The 20,970-nt window shown below is 35.5% G+C and overlaps 1 protein-coding gene across 2 annotated transcripts in view; it reads right to left on the bottom strand.

The window, feature by feature from the left end:
* Positions 1-1,304: 1,304 nt before the first annotated feature.
* LOC121868574 (phospholipid-transporting ATPase VD-like) overlaps positions 1,305-20,970 on the bottom strand; it is a 99,021-nt gene continuing 79,355 nt past the window's right edge. The window contains exons 17-27 of one of the 2 annotated variants that reach the window (XR_006089422.1): positions 20,571-20,728; positions 19,693-19,928; positions 18,652-18,838; positions 17,634-17,804; positions 16,046-16,169; positions 15,639-15,796; positions 14,160-14,264; positions 13,839-14,026; positions 12,591-12,725; positions 9,849-10,167; positions 1,305-8,123 (exon numbers count right to left, since the gene is read on the bottom strand). Coding sequence is in view for 1 of the 2 variants with exons in the window: in XM_042369330.1 (XP_042225264.1) it covers positions 8,021-8,123; positions 12,591-12,725; positions 13,839-14,026; positions 14,160-14,264; positions 15,639-15,796; positions 16,046-16,169; positions 17,634-17,804; positions 18,652-18,838; positions 19,693-19,928; positions 20,571-20,728 (1,565 nt within the window). In the remaining variant the exon portion in view is untranslated. The remainder of the gene's footprint in view (positions 8,124-9,848; positions 10,168-12,590; positions 12,726-13,838; positions 14,027-14,159; positions 14,265-15,638; positions 15,797-16,045; positions 16,170-17,633; positions 17,805-18,651; positions 18,839-19,692; positions 19,929-20,570; positions 20,729-20,970) is intronic. The other variant, XM_042369330.1, reaches the window with a different exon arrangement.

The raw sequence follows: 20,970 nt of genomic DNA, 5'->3' as shown, positions 1-20,970 counted from the left end.
TGGTCAGTTTCAGCTATAAGTTAACCTATCAATAACGGTTGTGCATCTACATGACCCAAACCTGCATTCACTAAGTCAGCTATGAGCATATCATTGGTTACTGTAAAAGCCTGAATAGAGGCTTCAGCTGCATGCAAATACTGTATTGTAGGCACTGACTGTGTTAAGCCAAGGACTATACTTTTAACTTTTATTTTTATCCTCTTCACAATTGATTGGCTCATTAGCTGCTTGGGCTATCAGTCATGTCTCTGTTACGAACTGTTGGCAAGAAATGGCTCCTAAATGTATCTGAACCTGCTCCAGTGCTGTTCAAGTCTGGCCTTGAATGTGTTCACACTCGGTGACGTCACAAAACTCTCTGGCAGAATGTTTTGAGTGTTCACAATTCTCACTCCGAAAAAGTTTGCCCTCACAGTTTTCCGGACTTGTGGCTTCTTCAACCTTGAGCTGTGGCCTCTTGTGGGGCAGGCATCCGCCAGCTCCAGGTATGGACACTCGACTGAGTAGTGCCCTCTGAGATGATTATAAACTTCGATTACGTTGCCCCTTGCACGCCTGTATAAGCTAGGCAGTTGCAGGCATTCTAATCTCCCTGGATAGCTGAGGTTTCAAAGTGTAGGCACCAGCCTGGTGGCCCTCCTTTGGACATTTTCAATCAACTAACGGTCCCTAGCATATCATTGGGACCAGATGGGAAGACAATACTCCAGAAGGAGAAGCACATCACTCTTGAAGATCGTGATGAGCGACACACCATCCAGATATCTAAACGTCCTTCTTATAAGACCATCAATTCCTCATCAGAGAAATTACGTCTTCCCTTTGATTTTGGCATGTAGACAACTTCAGCGGTGTCCTCCATTTTCGCATTGACAGTATCAGGTGACAGGCTAGTGATGTGATTGGCTAAGCTGCTACTCCCAGTACTTGTTGACTATGTTGGGATTTTCATTGAATTGTTATAATTGTCTCACCTGAAAAAAAATCCTATGGTGCACAATCCGAGTCACCTATCTAAGGATAAATACCATACTGGCACCTACACAGAGACTCATTGGCATTTCTTATTGGTCACACCTGAAGAGCCTGGGACCAGTCACAAGACCATCTCTAATCAAAATAGGGCCTATGTCTCTCACCTGAATAAAATCGTCTGGAGTTAGTCAGAATAAAATATACTAAGTGTGCCATAGCCCTACAAAGGGTTAATAAGAACTGGAATGTTCTTATGGTAGTGTTCCCATGGGCACTAAGCAATCTATTAAGTAAAGATGTAAACCATTGGAGAAGCAAACACTCTGTACATTAAAATATTTATTATGGCCTATAAATATATTCAACAAAACTTCAGTACACATTATCTTGTGCAGTAGTTTCACACTAATGTTTTCATGAAAAAATATCACCTCTGTTAGATGACAATATACTGAACTTTTTGATCCAAGTTTTATTGCTCTCAATATCTGTACAAATTCAGAGCACTAAAGAACTCTGGTACTATCAATCAAAAAAATAAAATAAATTAACAACTGTTGTAATATGACTGAGTTAAACAAGTCCCCTAAAAAATTAAAAGTTCATTATATGTCACCAGTACCTCAATCTCAAATAAAGTAAAATATCAATTTATCAAAATAATAGTTTTTACCATTTTACAATATAACAAAGGGAGTTGAGAGGAAACAAAAATTACATTTTTTAAATATTCATTAACTAGCCACCAACATAAAAAAATTCTTATTGGAATGCTTATGCTGTAGTCGGCCGGAGAGAACCAGAATACAGTATTATCAAATATAACAAAATCAACCTTAAAGTGACTAGAATAAAGTACGGTAAGAAAAGTGAACGAAAAACGTAAACTCTTCAGTTAACACCACAAGGAGCAGGACTCTGGAGATAAAGTATAACCCATCCCAAGACTTACACTTCATTATGATGGTCACAATGCTTTTTTACTTAAACAAATTGAATATCTATGTTTGCATAATCAGAACTCTTATGAATCAGGACAGATACTGATACCTGTTGTCATGTATCATGTTGAGGAACTTACTTCACATACATAATCCACGTGCTTATTTATGGTATAGAGGCAGTCCCCGAGTTACGAACGAGTTACGTTCCTGGTCCCCGTTTGAAAGTCAGAAGTGTTAATTCCATAGGTTAGGTTACGCTGAAACACAACCATGCCCATACAAAACAACAATACGGTAATATCTCGTACATAACAAATAATGTAAATACAGGTATGGGACCATTTATCTGGCATAGTACTTGGGACTTGGGGTTACTGGAAGGGTTTTCCAGAATTTGGAGCACCAGGCAATAAATATACAGTAAACCCTCTGTAACTGGCTGTGAAGCCTCTGTTCAGAACATTATATTCACTCATAAAAGTAGCTTTAACTGTACACTGTAACATTAAAACTTAAAATTGTAGACATAAACATCAATAACAAAAGCATATAAATAGCAATAATGAAAGCAAAAATGATGCAAGTTACTGTACAAACTGTGTCACAGTTGCCCCTGCTGCTCGCCTTAGCGGTGTTCCTAGCAACGGGGCTCTGGACCACAGACCCTCCAACCTCTCCACATACTGTACTCACCACACAGCTTCATGGTGGAAACCCATAGATAAGTAAAACTTTACACCTTATGATAATTATTTAATTGATTTCATTTTGTGTGCATGTAACTGAGTAAAAAATAAAAAATTACAAACCACATCAAGCCAAAATTATTAGTTGAATGTAATATTGAGTGTGTATGTAATTGAGTAAAAAATAAAAATAAATTAAATGTCTGCCAAAAATTACAAGATTAAAATAATAACCATAACATAATACAGTACTGTACAGCTCACAGATGGAGAATGGTTGAAAATACCCCCACTCCTCCCAGAACATAGTCAATTTTTGGAGTGTTCCAGATACCGGGACACCGAATAAATGGTACCATACCTGTACCTGTAAATGAAGTGATGTTAAGCAATATAAAGTAATGTAAAAATTTCAAATATACAGATGTTTGTGATGAATATATTGGGATCCCATTAGTAAGTACGGGTGTTCGTGAGTCAAGCTTTCGTAACTCGAGGACTGCTTGTTGTATTAACATATATAAAAATCTGGTGTCCTTTTTATTGGCTATAGTACCTTAAGTAAACATATCAATAAGGAGTGATTTGAAATATAAATAAATTGGTTTCAGAAGTACAATTGTATATGCTCAACACGGCTTTATTTATCAACTGGCTACTAGCAAAATTGAGCAATTCAAGTAATGACTAGACCAGTTCAAATAATTTTTAAAATATCTTATTGTAACTGATTAAAAATTTCATCCCAACTGTGCTTAATCTCTAACCTCTTTTTATTCACCTCATAACTCAGTCACCATAGTTTATCCCAATAGAGCCCTTGACCCCTAGCTTTGTCGAGTACTCTTAGGGCCGTCTGACTAAACATTCAGTGAAAACCCTGTGAAGATGAGGAACAGACAATGAATACCATAATTACACACAACCTTTGATGGAAGGAATCTGTTCATCTTCTTCCTCTTAATAAAGACACATTGTATCTGTTCAAGTAACTATAGTTCAGTGATTGACTCATAACATTTTAAGTTTTCAGAAATTTATACAGGCTTCTATTACATTCATGCAGCTGAGTAACTACCTAGTAATGGCATGTAGCAGTTTATTTTCACCAAGTTACAACACAGATGCTCAGTTGCATTATTAGTTGTATAACTATTCAATAATGCAAAAAGCCAAAAATTCCTTAATTAAAATTATATCATTCAACTCAAGGACATTCATATTGCATTTTTGGCACAAGCATCATTAAAGGCATTAATGCCCATATATGGCAAGTAAACAGATAAATTAATTTACTGGGGTTACATTTTTTGTTTATTAAGGGAGACACACTATGGCCCAAAACTATAAAAAAACATTTAAAACAAAAAAAATTACTTTATACATAATGCCCACCATACTGATCTGAATAAAGAGTTAGTGAAAGGGGAAAATGTTCACCAGTTATGGAAGTTAGAGAGCATTAAAACATTTATATATAATATTGTACTGTATTGTATTTTACATAAAGTATACTGTACTGTAATATAAAATACACTATACAGTACTAATAGTGTTTTTTTAATAAATTCATACTTTCTAATCTTAAAATACCAAGAAATAAGTTTCATAATAGCAAATGTTCTACTCAAATACCAAGGTAAATAATAATCAATGTCATCAGTCACAAGAATAATAATTTGACTGCACAAGCAATGACAACTGGCTTTGTATGAACAAGTGCCAGTCTAGGTTCCTTCTGACTTACTGGATTTACTGTAATTTTAGCTCAGCTGCCCCAAGAAAAGAGTTTATGGGACATATACTATTGGTAGTGCAAACAATGATAAGTATTATGTTCAACTGTACCTATTGGTGAGCTATATTGTCTTTAGGCATAAATTGTAAGAGGTTAATGCAGGTTTTACTTTCTAAATGTCAGTGCTCACTGCACCATTGAAAAACTAGTTTTATATAAATCCTCTTGACAATGTAATACAAGCAGATTTTCATGTGTAAATGAAACCCCTAATCATCACATACTCCCCATCGTTTGGTCCCAGAGTTTGAGCATCTTGATTTTTAATTTATTAATGAGTGATGACCATAATAACCAGCCTATAATTTCAAATAATATTTTCAGTATGAAACAATAAGAAGGAAGATTCTTTTATCCCAATTTAGTAAATAATTATTATAAAAACAGTTCCCAGATTATTTGGAAGTTTTAAACACAATTCAAAAGAAACTGATAAATTCTTAAAGTTAATTAAAAAAATTATTAACATATGCCCTGAAAGTCTTTAACCAGCTATTATAGTTGTAGTTATTTTTCAGTGAGCATAAAATCTAATTGATAAGCTATACGTTTTCCCATTTTTATAATATACTGGTAACTGTTACAGTACAGTTGTCACCAAAATTCCGAATGACAAAATAAACTTCAGGATAATGATCATGAAGCCAGTTGAGTTGACTTCTACATGAATTTGAACATGGCGAGTTTGAGAAATTTTGAATGTACTGTTCCAGTATTTCTCTTAATAGTCGGGCAGAGGCAGCACCTTTATCATAGTGTCAAGCATATGAGGATTACTTCACTTGTAATTTATGACTAACTCCTAATAAAAGAAAATGAGTGGGATACTAAAAATTGGCATTTAAAAATTATTATTATTCACAACTAATTTAGGGACCAGCTAAACAAATAAATATTGTTGAAATCTTCACTAGTTCTGACCCAAAATTGGGGAAACCACATTATTTACCCTTTCACTGTCATATGGGATATTTGTAGCAACAGCCATTTTTTGCATTAAGGAACTTGAGTTACTTGGAGAAAGAGGGAGGGCATCTGCCTTCTATTGTGTTTTCCTAATACAGCCAGTGTAAGTGTGAATGTCTGTCCTTTTTAAGAGAATAGTAGCTAGAAAACATTTATCCATCTTTATGAAGATAAGATATGGCCCTGCTGAGTAAGAGGTCAACTAAAGCTGGAAGCATTATTGACCTCTACTCATGCAATACACAAGGTCTTTAAATTTTACATATCTAAAGGTAATTCTACATTAAGCTACAGCTCCCCATTTCTCAATAAATGTTTTCCCCTGTGAGCAATTGGATTACTAAATTTAATAAACAAATAAAAAAATAGATTTAAAAGACAATACTGTTCCTGTTGTGTCTTTTAGGCAGGAAGATGCCAAGATGACTGCTAGACAAACTTGTGAAAGAGAGATCTGTAACCTGTACATTAGTCTGCACTGATCCCGGGAGACATGAGAGGTAAACTGAGGATGGAATATATTCTGCATCTTTTCTCAATTAAATGAAATGGAACATTGTGAAAAGGATCACAATAAAATAATAATAAATTCATTTATTATCTATTAATTTTGAATGAGAACAAGTAGGTTAAGACTTTAGAAAGCAACTGTGGTAGCTGATGGATATTCTGTAAGGAACCTGTGTTATTTCAAGAGCCAATCAACAGTAGAAGATTATTTTTTAAAGCAGTACAAAATATGAACATGGAGGTGGGCAAAATTGTATAAAATAAGTCATATTATAATTCATCTCCCTATACTGAATATGTTGAAGGAAATTGTTTATTTCTGATGAAGAAAAATGGCAGAATAAACATGATATATGTATACAATAAATGGTAATTTTGTAAAAAAAAATATATATACAGTATACATACTTTAAGAGAAAGTCTTCCTTCAGTTTTATGGTTCATATCTATGACAACAAATTATGTGGTATAAAAATGTTTTAATATATAATGATGAAAATGATTTGGAGCAGCAATGAATTTCTTCCATACATAACTCTGAAGTTGTGCTTTATGTAAAGATAAAAAACTTGCTCCAGTTTTTCTTAACATTTAACTCTAAAACACAGCCATAAAAGTTATCATTCATAGACTGCAAGAATGAAAGTGTCGGGTGTGGTGATGAGCCAACTCTCAAGATGTTTACAAGTAACTGCTGGCAAAATCTCCTAACTTGCACAAGTATGGAAGCACATGACAAAACCACAAAGGCACACATTTAAAATATCCTGAAGAAGTAGACACAACCTACCTCATAACATGGCTTTTCTTTGGCTTTAGGATGTTAAGTACCATAAACATTTAGCTAAACTAATGGAATGTGTAAGTTCTACTTTAAAAAGCAAATGCAACCAAATTTATTTTAATTACATTACATGTTCAGTGTTTTAAAATACAGTATAGAAAATACAATCTGAAATTTGAATTTCGATTTTTCTTTATTATACTGTACTGTAATAAAATGAATGTAATGCCATAAAAGTTTAATGATCAATGAACATGAAAAACTGTCGATGGTCATAATTGTGCCGCTCTATACAGTATACTTTATCTGATATGATATATACAGTATTTCAGCCAAAAAATAATATCTGCTGATTACAATCACATCAAAACATCAAGAATGGTTTTCACAAAATTAAGAGGAAGTAGAAAGCCTTAAGTGAAAATTCCTCTATCTGAGAATTATATTTACAATATTTAATTTCATAGTTGTCAACTATAAGTGTAATACCATCAGAGAGCTGTGGTATAAGAACAGGAAATATCCCACATACATCCACAGCACAAAAATAATCCAAAGATCTCTCAAGTTTTAAAGAATAGACTATGGGCAATATACTGTAGCATTCAAATACTTTGATGCTGCTAAACTATCAGGCATATCTTTTGTATATTGCAAATTTACCCAAAATTCCTGAGATACTTCTCCATCGACATCCCAAGAGGCTATCACAATATTACGATACGGCTGTGATTATACGGAGTCTCATTGTCGGTTATCACATAGTTTTTACCTTCCAAGTTTTAAAGTACTCCAGCAGAATGTCATATGCTGTTCTTCACCAATAATGCCTTCACATTATACAGGAGTGACAACATAATACATGAGGTGTTGAAGCTCTTTCATTCACCACCAATACTGGACTATTATTCACCCTATTTTCACTTGTTAAATTCTCATTACTGTACAATATTTAAATTCTTGGTAGCACTGTTGTTTAATGATTAATACTTTAATATCACCATGTCAAGTATGTATGTGAACAAAAATGTCTTGCACCTCATACATATTAAACAGTCTGTTTACACTAACTCCAAAATGTAGGTGAATAAATTCTTTTTCATTCATAATTGTCACAGTTCATTCACTTCAGTTTTATCAGTAACAGTGATAATTTAGTTAGCAAATTAAAATACAGTATGTAATTCATTTGAAGAGATGACAAAATATTGGCAAATTAACATTCTACTTTAAATGTAATGGAGACCAACTTAATGGAAGAAACTTAAACTCTTATTGCATTTGTAGATGGCAGCATTTAGTTGACTAATTCAACATCTGCTTCAGCTGTGGTTCTGACCACTCGGTTCACTAATTAAACTTCTGCTTCATCAGTGGTGGTGACGACAGTTGTGGTGGTGACCAGAGAGCTAAAAGGTTCAGAAGCTTCATCGCCAGTTTCCTCTGCACAGTTCCGTCTGGTGAAATACAAATATCATTAGAAAGTTATGGTAAAAAAAAAATGGTTCACTAAGTCTTTTTGTCTATATGTTGGAGTATATGAGAAAATCAAGTACGGTACTATTAGAGAAATTTATTTTGACAATATTCAAAGCAAATACAACATAATTATAATCTCATTATATATTTTCTGATATCTAGTTATATAAGGTGAATTATCAGTTTTAATTTATCATGTTGATAACGTAACTTCAGATAGACTTAAAGCCATCAATGGATTGGCTTATCCCCCTCAACTTTTATTTTAAAAATAGTGAGATAAATAATAACCTTCCTATACAGAACAGTACATAGATACTGAGGATAAATGTTAATCAAAATTCCCATAGATCAAACTGAAGTTACTTCTCAAACAAGGTTATATTTATGAACAGCCTGACATCTACTGTATGATTTCTGGATATGGGAGCAATTTTTTTGCGCTACTAAGTTTTCACGGCAATACAGTGCAATGAGCACAGATTGTGTTCAAAAATTAATATTGTGCTTGTGAAACTCACTTGTCCTCAATTGGCCAAAACACAATAAAAAAAAGTGCAAAAGTCAACCTAATTCCTTGGAAATGTAATCAGATTATCCAAGGACACATATAATGAAACCTACAATATTTCAATGATCTCCAAGTACTGTAATACTTTTTAATTAATCCTACCAACAATCAGAATCAGGGTGTTTATTTCAGTACCTGTACATGAACCAGTAACTTAGAACTCACTTAGAAAAAGTGCTTGTACTTTTCTGAAGTACAATGACTACTAAAAGTTAAATCCCGCTTAAAAGATGCTGTATGGCAAGTTATCATTATGTGCTACCCGAGACTTAGTGATCCCGTTTATAATATTGGAAACGAGAAATAATAATAATAATAATAGTACAGTAATTAAACTAAAAAAAAGCAAAATATTAGTTATACCTAATACTTTTTATAACTAACACTACAACAGTACCTTGACCTTAATAGTGTGCAAGGAGTGACTACTACCAAGAGTATTGTAAAGAGTACAGTATTTACCTCTGCTATTACTTCTACTTATGGTGGTTTATGTTAAATCAAATTACAGAGCTGTCAACATGGTAAGTTCTTTGTCTGAGGAAAAAATCAGACTAGTTTATATTTAATGATTAATGCGACATGAACAGGACTGAAAATACAAGTTATCTGCCCCTCATGAGGGAGATCAACAACAATTACTGGTATATTTACAGTAGGAGCAAATGGTACAGGGAACAGAGAAGTAAACAATATCAAGACTTAATTCATGAACACCATTAAGTAGTACTGTAGTATTCTAGTAATGCTAGGAGAATAATTTAACAACAGTTAGTAGGGTCACTAGAGTTTCTAAATCTCACTATGATTACAGTAAAGGTTAACTAAGACAGTTTCTTTGAGGTAGAATATAATGAAACTTGATAATGATTCACTAAAAATAATAACTGTATACTATACTGTATATGCATTAAACTATCTCTTTTGTCAAATGGAATAATTATATGTATTAAACTATTACCATATACTACAGTACAGTACTATATATATAAGACATAAATTAAGAAAATGGGTGAACATTGTAGGTAACACAATGCATAATGTATGTAGAGAAACAGTGAATGTCCTGTGCATAGATACTGTCATAAACATTCTTAAGGTATAAAGTAAGAGAAAAGAGCATGCAACAAACCTGGTTCAAGTCCTTCATGGCCAGGAGAGAATTCAGTGGGGTCGTGGAAAACAATGTTAACCCAGTGCTACTAGTATGTGGTTGTTTTTCTTTTTTATGAACGTACACAATTCAATGCAAGACAATTAGTACAGAAGATCTAACACTTCTACCATACGTGTAAAATCCAACCTTTATTAATCCCTCGAGCAGGAAAATTGAAATTATCACCACAAACTGTGAACTTTCATTCTCCGTGATCTCCGGATCAACAAACTTGTGTATTAACATTGCCTTCCCACTGACCGAAGAAATGTATTAGGAGTCAGGATCTCGGCGCCTGCAGCGAGGAAGGTTGAAATCAAGTGTTGAGTGCATGGCCAAGATAAAATTAAAGATAAAGCCTTAAAAGATATATATACTGTACATGCATGGTCAAATCTTCATTAATTACATGTCATTATTACCATTTCTTTTTAGAGTACACACACACATATGCACATTAACCGAGCGCAGATATAACTGAGGCTTGATTATTATAGTACAGGGTATAGTGCATATGGGGGTGTGGGTCTAGTGGTGCTATGCCGAATTAAGAAACAGAATAAATGAATAATAAATAATAAATCAAGGCTTCAAACAGAGTGAAAGTCATGTATCACCTAAACTCAGTTTCATATTTAGACAATTTATTTTTTAAAGTATTAAACTTTGAAAATACCTGATTAGGTATCAGTACAACCTCCCTTTAAAAGATTGTCACTAGCAACCCACATGAGATTTACTGTGATTCAGACTGCCCTGGACCATATTTCCCCTTAAAATGAAAACTGTTGCAGGCAGGAGTTTCATATCTGTGATTAACACGCCGAACAAACTGCCCACAACTTCATCCTCAACATGAAGCTGATGTTAACAATTACTGGTGCAAATAAAAGTTGTACGTGTGAGGGAGTTGAACTGTACAGTGCAGTACACAGCTCAAATTTTGGAGTAAATTATGGTTCAGGCAACCTTTATGGAAGACTTCTGTGGTGAACACCATCCATAAGGAGAAATAGTCCTCTCTTCCTGCTGTCTATATCCATTAAGCATATCTATGGCAACTGGCAAAACCACTTCATTATCTACACTTACCACCACAAATACATCCTTAAATATAATCACTACAGGTTACATATAAAATATAAAGATACAGGAACTGGCATGAAATGTGCAGCAGTGGGACACAAGGAAGGTGCACATTCATTAAAATGTGAGAAGCAGAAATATCCACACAGACTCTTTCATGTCCTAAACTTACATAATTATTCAGTATATAAAGTGAATCTTAGCAGCCACATTAATTCAATTTGCTTCTGAACTGATGTGAAGTGGTGTAAATTGATGTGGATGCTTAGCTTCACTTTATATATTGTGTATGTGTGTTGAGGATGTGAGCAAGTAAGTGTGAATTTTTCAACTTATGTTAGTCATCTCCTGTTACTTTCCACCCTTGTCTTCCACCACTCTCCAAACAGAAGTGAAAACAGTGAACATGTGATGGTAGAGTGTGTGTGTGTGTGTGTGTGTGTGTGTGTGTGTGTGTGTGTGTGTGTGTGTGTGAGCAGAAGTCAAGAGTGAGTAGGTGAGTGTCTGGGGTAATTATCACCTATGTGTATGGAGATTAGCATTAACTTCAATACAATACTGTATCTGGCTCAAGATACTATGGTAATACCATTTTAGTGTATTTCTAGAATATGATCAGGACAATATCTCAGACTAATCATATTATATCCAATAATTCTGAATATGAGAACTACATGGCAGAAGACCACATAATATATAGTGTGAATGTTGCAAAGAAAATGATTCATCACTGGAGGAGATGAAAAACCTGACATTGCTTTACTACAATCTTTGTGCAGTTCAATATAAATCTTTTATCTTTTAAACATCTAGTTGCCATCACCATGATAGTACTCCCAGGGGCCACTGTGACCAAGTATACTACTACTACTACTACTACAACAGTCCCCAAACTCTGTGTTGTAGCCCAATGTTACTCTCTTGTACTGTAAAAGGTAAGGCGAGTGATCCACGTGTCACGCAGTTCTTATGAGAGTATCCATCTTATATCAATGCACATGCTTGACCATGCAAGCATCACTGGCTTTAAGGTAAAACTACCATTGCCAGAATATCATGCAACATATTTAAAATTAAGCTAAAATATCTATATTTACTAATTCTTTTAGAAGAACTCTAACTATGTAAAACATGCATACAGAATATGTACCTGTATATATTAAAGATAATTTATAGCTTATCAGACAAGTAATAATGATTTTTCAAGACTAAAATTTTCTTGGTATCTTTTCACCTCTACCTTCTATCTCCTGCCTGACAAGGCAATCCATCATCTAAAACTGATTTGCCTATATAAAGTTTTCTTCATATACTTTCATAACTGCAAATTACAATCATAAGACAGAAGTAAACAGATCTTAACTATGAGGAAGTTACCCCGTTCACTCTGATGTGAATTACTGTAATCTGATTTGACAATACAAAATTTACCAATGAGACAATTGAATTTTTATCAATATGAGAACAACTGAATCAATACTAAATAATCATAACTATCCATAAAGCTGCCAAATATATTTCTGCCAACCAAAACTATATATTCAAAAGCATCTAGAAAAATATATGCAAAAATCTAGTTGCATAATTATACAAAGCTGCAGCATGTAACTAGAGAGAGAGAGGTTAAAGTACCTGTACACAGAGGAGGATGACGTTGATCTCGACCAGGACACCATGAAGTCTTTATGCTGAGTTCCTTTATTATCTATCAAGGCTTGTGTTACTTCATCAGGATTTAGACTGCACAGAACTGCCCGCACAACAAACCTTGAACCAAAACAATGTTAAAATTCTCAGTAACCATGAACAAATTACTTAATTTTCAAGAACTTAATCTATACAATAATAAGTCTATTAAAAATCTTGTGACTCCCGAATATGCTCTACCAATATTACATCATGAATGATTCACACTTTTATACATTCCTTCATTATCAGATCATTTACACAAACATACTCCTTCACTTTGCTTTTCCATTTGCACCTTTAATTTTTCCTAGACCTACTTACTGTAATTACAGATTTGGTAAGACAGCTGTTTAGGTCTGATGACTGTGACTAAGGGAGTGTGTTTTGCTCTTGATTCTGGCTGTCCTTTGTTACTATTGGTAAGAGTTTACAGGATTGAGAGAAAAAGGACCACCACACACATGCAGTCTTTCAATCCACACCATTCTGTACAGATGTTCATATCATGTTTAGTTTTCATATGTTTTATCAATCATTGCATTCATAATAAGTACGGCACACCAGAATGTTATTTCTGCCTCCACTAAAGTTGAAAAAGTCCCTTACTGCACCACAGCCATAATTCTCAACTATGTTAACAGAAACACAGATGGAAAGCCTCCACTTCTATTTCTCCTTCCTGAGATGATTAGGGGTAAATGAAGGCATATCAACATATACAGAATAAATTTTACAGGAATTGAAGATCTAAGGTGTGTATATAGTTAATCTTGATTCTGGCCACCTCCTATTAAGCAGGAAAAGGTGGAAACAGCAGATTTTTCCTTCTTGTGAGATCCTTCCACTGTAGTGCGAGGTGGCTGGGATCAGGGGCACCACAGTCTCTCAAACACTGCCACTTCCTCTTTGAGCTGCCTTACCAAATGTTTCCCACACTAGCTGCCTGTCTCTCATCTTCCACAACAAATCAAAGAGCATCACAAATCAGCAGCATATATATCTTTTAAAATCCACCCGATGCCATGATACATGCTCACTGTTGCTGTCTGAGTGTCCATCCACCTCCCATTGTGTAATCCCTCACTTTATCCTTCTATCTTCCTACTTGTCTTCCTCTCTCTTCTATCATCCACATCTGAATTACACTAAAGGTGAATTCACACATCACAATAATAATACCACACTACTTACCTGGGCAAGACTGCTAGTGTGGCAGTAAGCAGAACAGTGAGCCAGTGTATAGGGGATGACAACGCATGCGGCAGCTCCCCGTACTGACTGGGCGCCCCAAGACAGGCCGCACAAGTCATGGTGTACAGCGCACCAAACCCGTAGAACAGTAAGAAGGACAATACCAACCCAAGCACATGAATCACAGTCTGGAGAAGAAAGTACGATGTCAAATAAGGATGATGGAAAAAAATAAATAAAAAATCCTGATGCATACTATAATATTATACTGTATTCACATATACCATAAAATAATTGAGAAAAAAAATCCAGTAAACTCACCCATGATTTGGTTTCAATAGCAATATGCATTGATTGTGCAACAAGACAAGAATGCGTAACTGTCATGCCAAACTGGTACATCCCAGCGCTGGAATCCTCATGGAGCTGTAGAGACCATACATTACACTCATCAGCCTTACAAACTGTTATGTCAGGTGGGTGGGAGGGTGAGAGTGGATGATGGTCAGTAGGATGTAAAGAAGAGAGAAAAGGAAGAGAGAAGAAGGGAAGGGAAGGACTAAGTAAGAGGCAAAGAAGGAAGAACAAAGAGGATGGGAAGGAAGAAGAAAGAGGGAAGGCAAACAGCATAAAAGAGGGAGGGACACAATATAATGAGGAGGTCTTCTATAAACATCTGTTTCCTTCAATTACCTGTTGCTTCTGATACAGACTTAAGGACATGCTGATCCCCTGTTTATGCACAACTAAGTAAAACATTTTCAGCAGATAAGAAAATGTCACTGCTTTAGTAATGTCTTGTATAACATCAAGAGAGAGAGAGAGAGAGAGAAATTCCCAAATTATTCTAACCAGTCAATGAAGTGGGAGCTGGGTGGTGTGATGAGGTGAACCACACACAACACATTGCAGTATCTTCTCTCACAAAGGACTCTTGGACCATCAACATACAGTACAGTACTTACAGCCATTGGTAAAAAAAGAATTATGGCTTCCAAGAGATGCTCTGAACAGTCTGATCTCTCTATTACTTAAAGGTCCAATATTAAGTATTTTAATCCTACACAAAAAAGGATAAGAATAAGTAATGTGTGCTGAAAGTTGCCAACTGTATCATGGTGCAATTCCACAACAAGGTATTTCTCTTCTCTATGGAGGATGTTATTAACTGATAGCTTGAGATGGTCACAAACAGATATTTAGCTTACTATGTACGGTACTTTATGAAGGCAGTGTGGTAAAGGTTGGCAGTGTATCAACATTAATTATATTCACATTTGAGAGATGTTTTATACAGAATATTTGCTTAAGAACAACATGCCTAGATGAATAAAGGTAACTGTCTTATATAGCTAATTTCCCTTAAAAGATTAAAACATTATATTACATCTTTATATCTTAGAAGAACCTTCCTATAAACACAGGATTGTAAACATAATGCAATATAATATCATTATAATGTATCCCTTTAATTCTGATGTACTGTATAAATATTCACAGGCAAATTCTCTACCACAATGAGACCCTCACTAGAAACTATGCACTGTCCAGTATGCAAAACAGTTTCTTTGTCTTAAAAAAAAAGTTGCAAGTCATATTGGTTCTAATCCTACTGGACCCTAACCTAATCCAACAACCAGGAGTAAGGCTGCTTCTGGTGGACTGAAGGCCCATTAAAATTAGGTCAATATCATAATTGCTACAGGTTTTGGTTAGTTTTGGTCTAGTAGGAATGGGTAATAATTTGATTTGAGGCCAAATTGACTAAGTCGCCCACAAACAAACATTCCCTCAACTTACGACAGCGGCAAAGAAGAAAAGAACAATGGCCTGATACACGGCATCAAGGATGTTGACCCAGAAGCTGTGAGGCTTGTAGAGTCGGCTCTCCCGGCCCTGGGCATATAACTGTGGCTGGGCAAGGAGCACTTCTGCAGGTGCATCCTGATCATAGATGCCTGTACAGGGAATATGGTATGCCTAAATTAATACTGTATCACGATGGCCCCCAAAAATGGTAATGTATGTAAGTTAGAATCAAATACAAAGTTTGTTTCCTAAGCAGGTGAGGTTAAAGATGTCATAAATTTCACCTGTCAAAAAATATTCAGCAAAAAATTATGTCTGGCAAAATTTCCAGCAGAATTTTAGGATAGGTAACTCTTTTTCCCTACAAATGTTAGTGAACTATAGAGTGAGGAACATACCCACGAAGATAGGAGGTATGGAGGTGAAGAAGAGGTTAAACACCATCAGGTACATCTGGTCTATCATGCTGCTGCCGCTGAAGCCATTATATAACTGGTAGCACAGCAAGATCAACACAAAAGACTGTAATACAAACACAAGGTTACATGAAGCACTCTCAGGTACAAATAACAAGTATCACTAAGAGAACAACACACTAACATATACAGTATTTGGCTAGGACATAGTTATTACATATTAATAATTAAATATGATATATTATGAAAGAAGTAATGGCATTATATAACATCCTGTAGCTGTATGTATGACACACTCACACACACCACACCACACAGACATACACTGGTTAAATCTGAAAAAGTTTGAATACAGTAGAACCTTTCCAGTTTGCATACCTTTGAGACTGATAGTTTGGTGTACCTGTGAATTTTATGAACTTATAAGATGGTGCAAAGGACCTTGAACTCAACGTATCAGTTTTGTACAATACTCATGTTTGGACCTTAGACCATCAACACCAAACATCACAAACATACAAGACACCACTGACCATAAGATCCCATAATATACATATGCACTGTACAAGGAAATAAATGGAATCAAAGGTACAGTATAAACAGCATAATTTGTACTCATAGCAGAGCAGTTTGCACAGTACACAACTGAGATCCAGTATAAGACTGGGTGTTTATATAAATCCAAGCTAAAGTACAGATCTACACCAGAATAAAAAATAAAAACCAAGAGGACTTTGGCTTAAATTTCATCTCTGTTGATTTAGAAAAGAGAAGACAGAGGCATCCACATCAAGCACACAATACCACTTATATCAGCTACATGCTCACCTGAGGCCTTCAACCTATTCATTATTCAAACTCACTCGGTGACTAATCTAAATATTCCTCTCTTAAAATAGAGATGATGGTGATGGTGAAAACATTAATGGTGGTATTTGTTTATATGGTGAGGAGGTTGTGAGTACAAAGAGATAGTACTGTGGATGACTTTACATGATATAGGGTTAAATTGGGTGCAAAAAAAAAAAAAACTTTTTTGACTGTCTTGTTATTTGGTAACTTCTTGTTATAACAAACACAAAACATATAAGGTGTTTGTAATACAGAACCAAGTTACTCTTCACAGTCTGCTGAAGACAATGAACAAATGTTGCATTAACTCCCAGAGGAGGTTGAACCATCACTTGAAAGATCATTCCTTTCCTCATCAACTCCACCATCATTCTCTTCCTCTTCTTCAGGACACAGATCTTTTCCAAAATTTTATCATCAGTGAAGTAAGCCTCAGTACTGTATCTATGTCGCACACCTGTTGTATCTCATCTTCATTTAAAACCTGAATATGGTTGTTGTCCATGATTCTGTCATATACAGTACTGTACTGTACACAAAAACCATGTCTGGTTAAAGTCTAATATTATTTGTACAAGTTAAAGTTTCTGACCATACTTGACCCATGAACAATTAGCAATTACTAGAGGTCTTTCTACAAAATAATAGCTAAGAATTAAGGCCCTATGCATACAAATCACTTAACTAAAACAAATAGATAAACTAAGGTTCTACTCACAGCATTCTTGTAGAAAAAATATAAAATAATACGGGACAGTCGATCATAGCACCAATGGCCATGGACTAGCAGCAATTTTTCTAGGTGGCGAAAGCGTGCAATGGCATAATCTGAAGCCATCACTGCTTGTCTACCTTCTACCCCTGAGATGCCAACACCCACATCTGCTGTCTGATGGTTGAGGGAAACAGAAACAATATTAGCAACTAAAGCTAATCATTACCTGTAACTCCAGAAAATAAATGAATGTTTGCAGTATTTATCTAACTAAATGCATTGGTACTTTTGATCAAATGTATCTAATGAACCAATTTCAATCTCTGTCATTTGCCAGATCATATGATGAGTCATGAGAGACTTTAAAACCTTCCTTAAAGAACTGATTATTATACATATCCAGTAGAATATAAGGTACTGTGTATATATATATATATGTGTGTGTGTGTGTGTGTGTGTGAGTAGCAAAGCACTGACACAGATAACTATGAGAAATGTACCAACTTATATGTTTGGACAATTCTGCATCAGCAACTTGTCATACTTCAGATAAACACTGAGATTGCATGTGGCTTTAGCACTTGTTACTTGTATGTTGTGTGAAGATCATGTACAGCATATATCCAGTGTGGGGGGTTTTAGGATGGTGGTTGTTGTTTGTTTATGTAACATATCACTAAACTCTGATATTGGTAAGTTATTGGCCCTCAGTGTTTCAGCCACCTGTTGGAGAAGTTACCCGGTCCTGTGTCTTGGAATAATTTCATGACTGTGTGGATCTTGTGTGTAGTTAAGGTTTTAATGAAACTCTAACTCCTATCTTCTGTAAACATATTTCTCTTACCCCCAAAAATATAATATACCTGTATATATAACTCAATCTTAATGTCCTTATTCCTCTTTCATTTATAGTCAGTGTGGATCAAGGAATAAGAAATATGGAGGGGAAACAGGAGACGAATCACAAAATTGCTCTCTCTCTCTCCCTCCCTCCCTGGGTATACGATCTACGGCTTCTCACCTGGATCATCGAGACATCATTTGCACCGTCACCAACAGCTAGGGTGAGAACTTTGAGGCTATCTTTGGCACTGCGAACAATGAGGGCTTTCTGAAGGGGCGTGGCTCTACAACATAATACTGCACTGCACTTTCCAGCCAGTGTAAGGAAGGCTTTCTTCAGGTTTGCTCGCCGGTCAAGAATATATCTGTAGGGAGAAAAAAAAAATATATAAATGAATAAATCAATGACACTGAAGCCAAATTTACTTAATATAATTGGATCATGTAAAGAACAGCCCACTTCTAGCTTATTTCACCTGATGATTAAACACCCTAATGGTACCCTAATCTAACCTGATTTCTATTAGGGTATTTAATCATAAGGTAAAATAAGCTAGAGGTGGGATGATCTTCGTAAGGTTTATATAGTAAAATTATTCTTGATATCTGAAAGTATAAACACTGCAGGATACAGCTGTTTATATATGGTGACACTATGTAGACCCAAACATTACAACGCACGCACACACACATACACCGGGAAGCGTTGGAAACCCTCCTATTTGCGAGATAAATACAGTCGCATGGTTGAGTTTCCAGAAGCAGCTAAAATCAACAAAGCAGCAAGAGTCTGTACTTCAATTCACACAAGCCCACACTGTATTATTCAGTTAGCAAATTGTTACAATGGCCTTTAGTGTTAAGTGCTTATTAGAAAAGTAAGCCTCAATATCAAACTTATGGGCAGTCTAATAAAATCTGTAGCCAAAATCCTTCAAGAAGACCTTGCCGGGGGTGACCTTACCTGGGATGTGAGGAAAAACAATGTTGAAAAAACTGGAGACTAAATAACGAGTAATTTTAAAACACACAAGAAATATGTTACAATACAATCTTTTCAACAACTTCCTCATGTAAAGGAAATTATTCACCAAATTCTCTGATGAAAGAGATTTAAAAAAGACTGAAAATTATTTGTTTTACTCATGTGTCTTAGTGTTACCTCACAACAAGCATCATCACTTCACACAAGCATTTACCTCACAAAAATAAGACTTACACAAGTGTTCTGCCGTCCACCACAAGTCCTCTCTGTTTCACTGGTTCACTCTGTCTGTGATTGTTCTCTTGAAAAGTAGTAAACTGTATCATTCCACTATTTGCTGCCACAGGGTCTGGTACTGTTCCTTGCATCTCATTACGTTGCAAGATCTCCTCCTGTTGTTTTATTTGTTGCAGGTAGAATTGTATCGTTTGCTCTGCCTGGTCTTTTGTGCGGGCATTTAACTTTAGGATCTACCGGAAAAAAGAAAAAAATATGGCATCCGAAAGCAAACAATATATTTCTGTCATATGAAGGACTTGAATGTATAGTGTTAAATCAAGTACATAAAGTGAATGTTACTGACAGAAGAACATATATATAGAGCATAACATGGAAACTGTATGACAATGAGTTATCATCAAGAGGACTGCTGTATAATTAAAGTGTATTAGGGGAGAAGCAGGGTGACTGAGAGAAGATGTGGGTGTGTATTTACTTGTCTCTGACCACTGTGCATAAAAAACAAAGAAAGGAGGGAGAGAGGAGGAGGTAGAAGTGAGCAGCTTTTTCAGAATCACAAATTAATATAACTAGAACAGATGTCACCTGAGTGTGTCCCAAAGCCAACCTGGGCATGTTATCCTTGTGGGACATTCTGAGAAGCTATAAATAACATGATGCAAGACAACTGTGCATGAAGAAAATCCAGAACGTGTCTTCCTGGTGAGGAGCTTTAGTTTTAATGGTGAAGACAAAGTAGAGTCAAGAGAATGGATGGGAAGGTAGAATTGCCTGAGAAGCTAAATACTTGTTTAGTTGACCACAAATATCCCTTGTATTCAATCAAGTAGCTTCTTGTGTATAACAAACAAAATGCTCAGGATATATCTTACCTCCATACTTGGCACAAAAAGTGCACAGGAATAGGCAATGTTGACGGCAGTTTCTTGCTTATCTCCTGTGAGGACCCACACCACAATACCTGCATTTCTCAGAGCTTGGATGGTCTCAGGAACACCATCCTGTAATCTGTCCTCTATTCCAGTAGCACCTGCAAAGAAAATTAAGTTTCTGAATAACTTTCAAATCCTTTCAATGAGTCTTACCACACTCAACTATCACTCATTTACAATGATAAAAAAATCTAAACAGTCTAACATACAAAACCAATTTGGAGTTCCAGTGTCATCATAGATCACTGGACACAACATGGACAGTCAGCAATAACCTAATGTTTGGGAAGCACAAGAGGTATAAGAGAGGAGGATGAAAGTTATCAATAAACAAAACTGC

Source organism: Homarus americanus, unplaced genomic scaffold, assembly GCF_018991925.1.
Source record: "Homarus americanus isolate GMGI-L3 unplaced genomic scaffold, GMGI_Hamer_2.0 scaffold59495, whole genome shotgun sequence".
Taxonomy (NCBI): domain Eukaryota; kingdom Metazoa; phylum Arthropoda; class Malacostraca; order Decapoda; family Nephropidae; genus Homarus; species Homarus americanus.
This window is presented reverse-complemented; position numbering and strand designations above follow the sequence as displayed.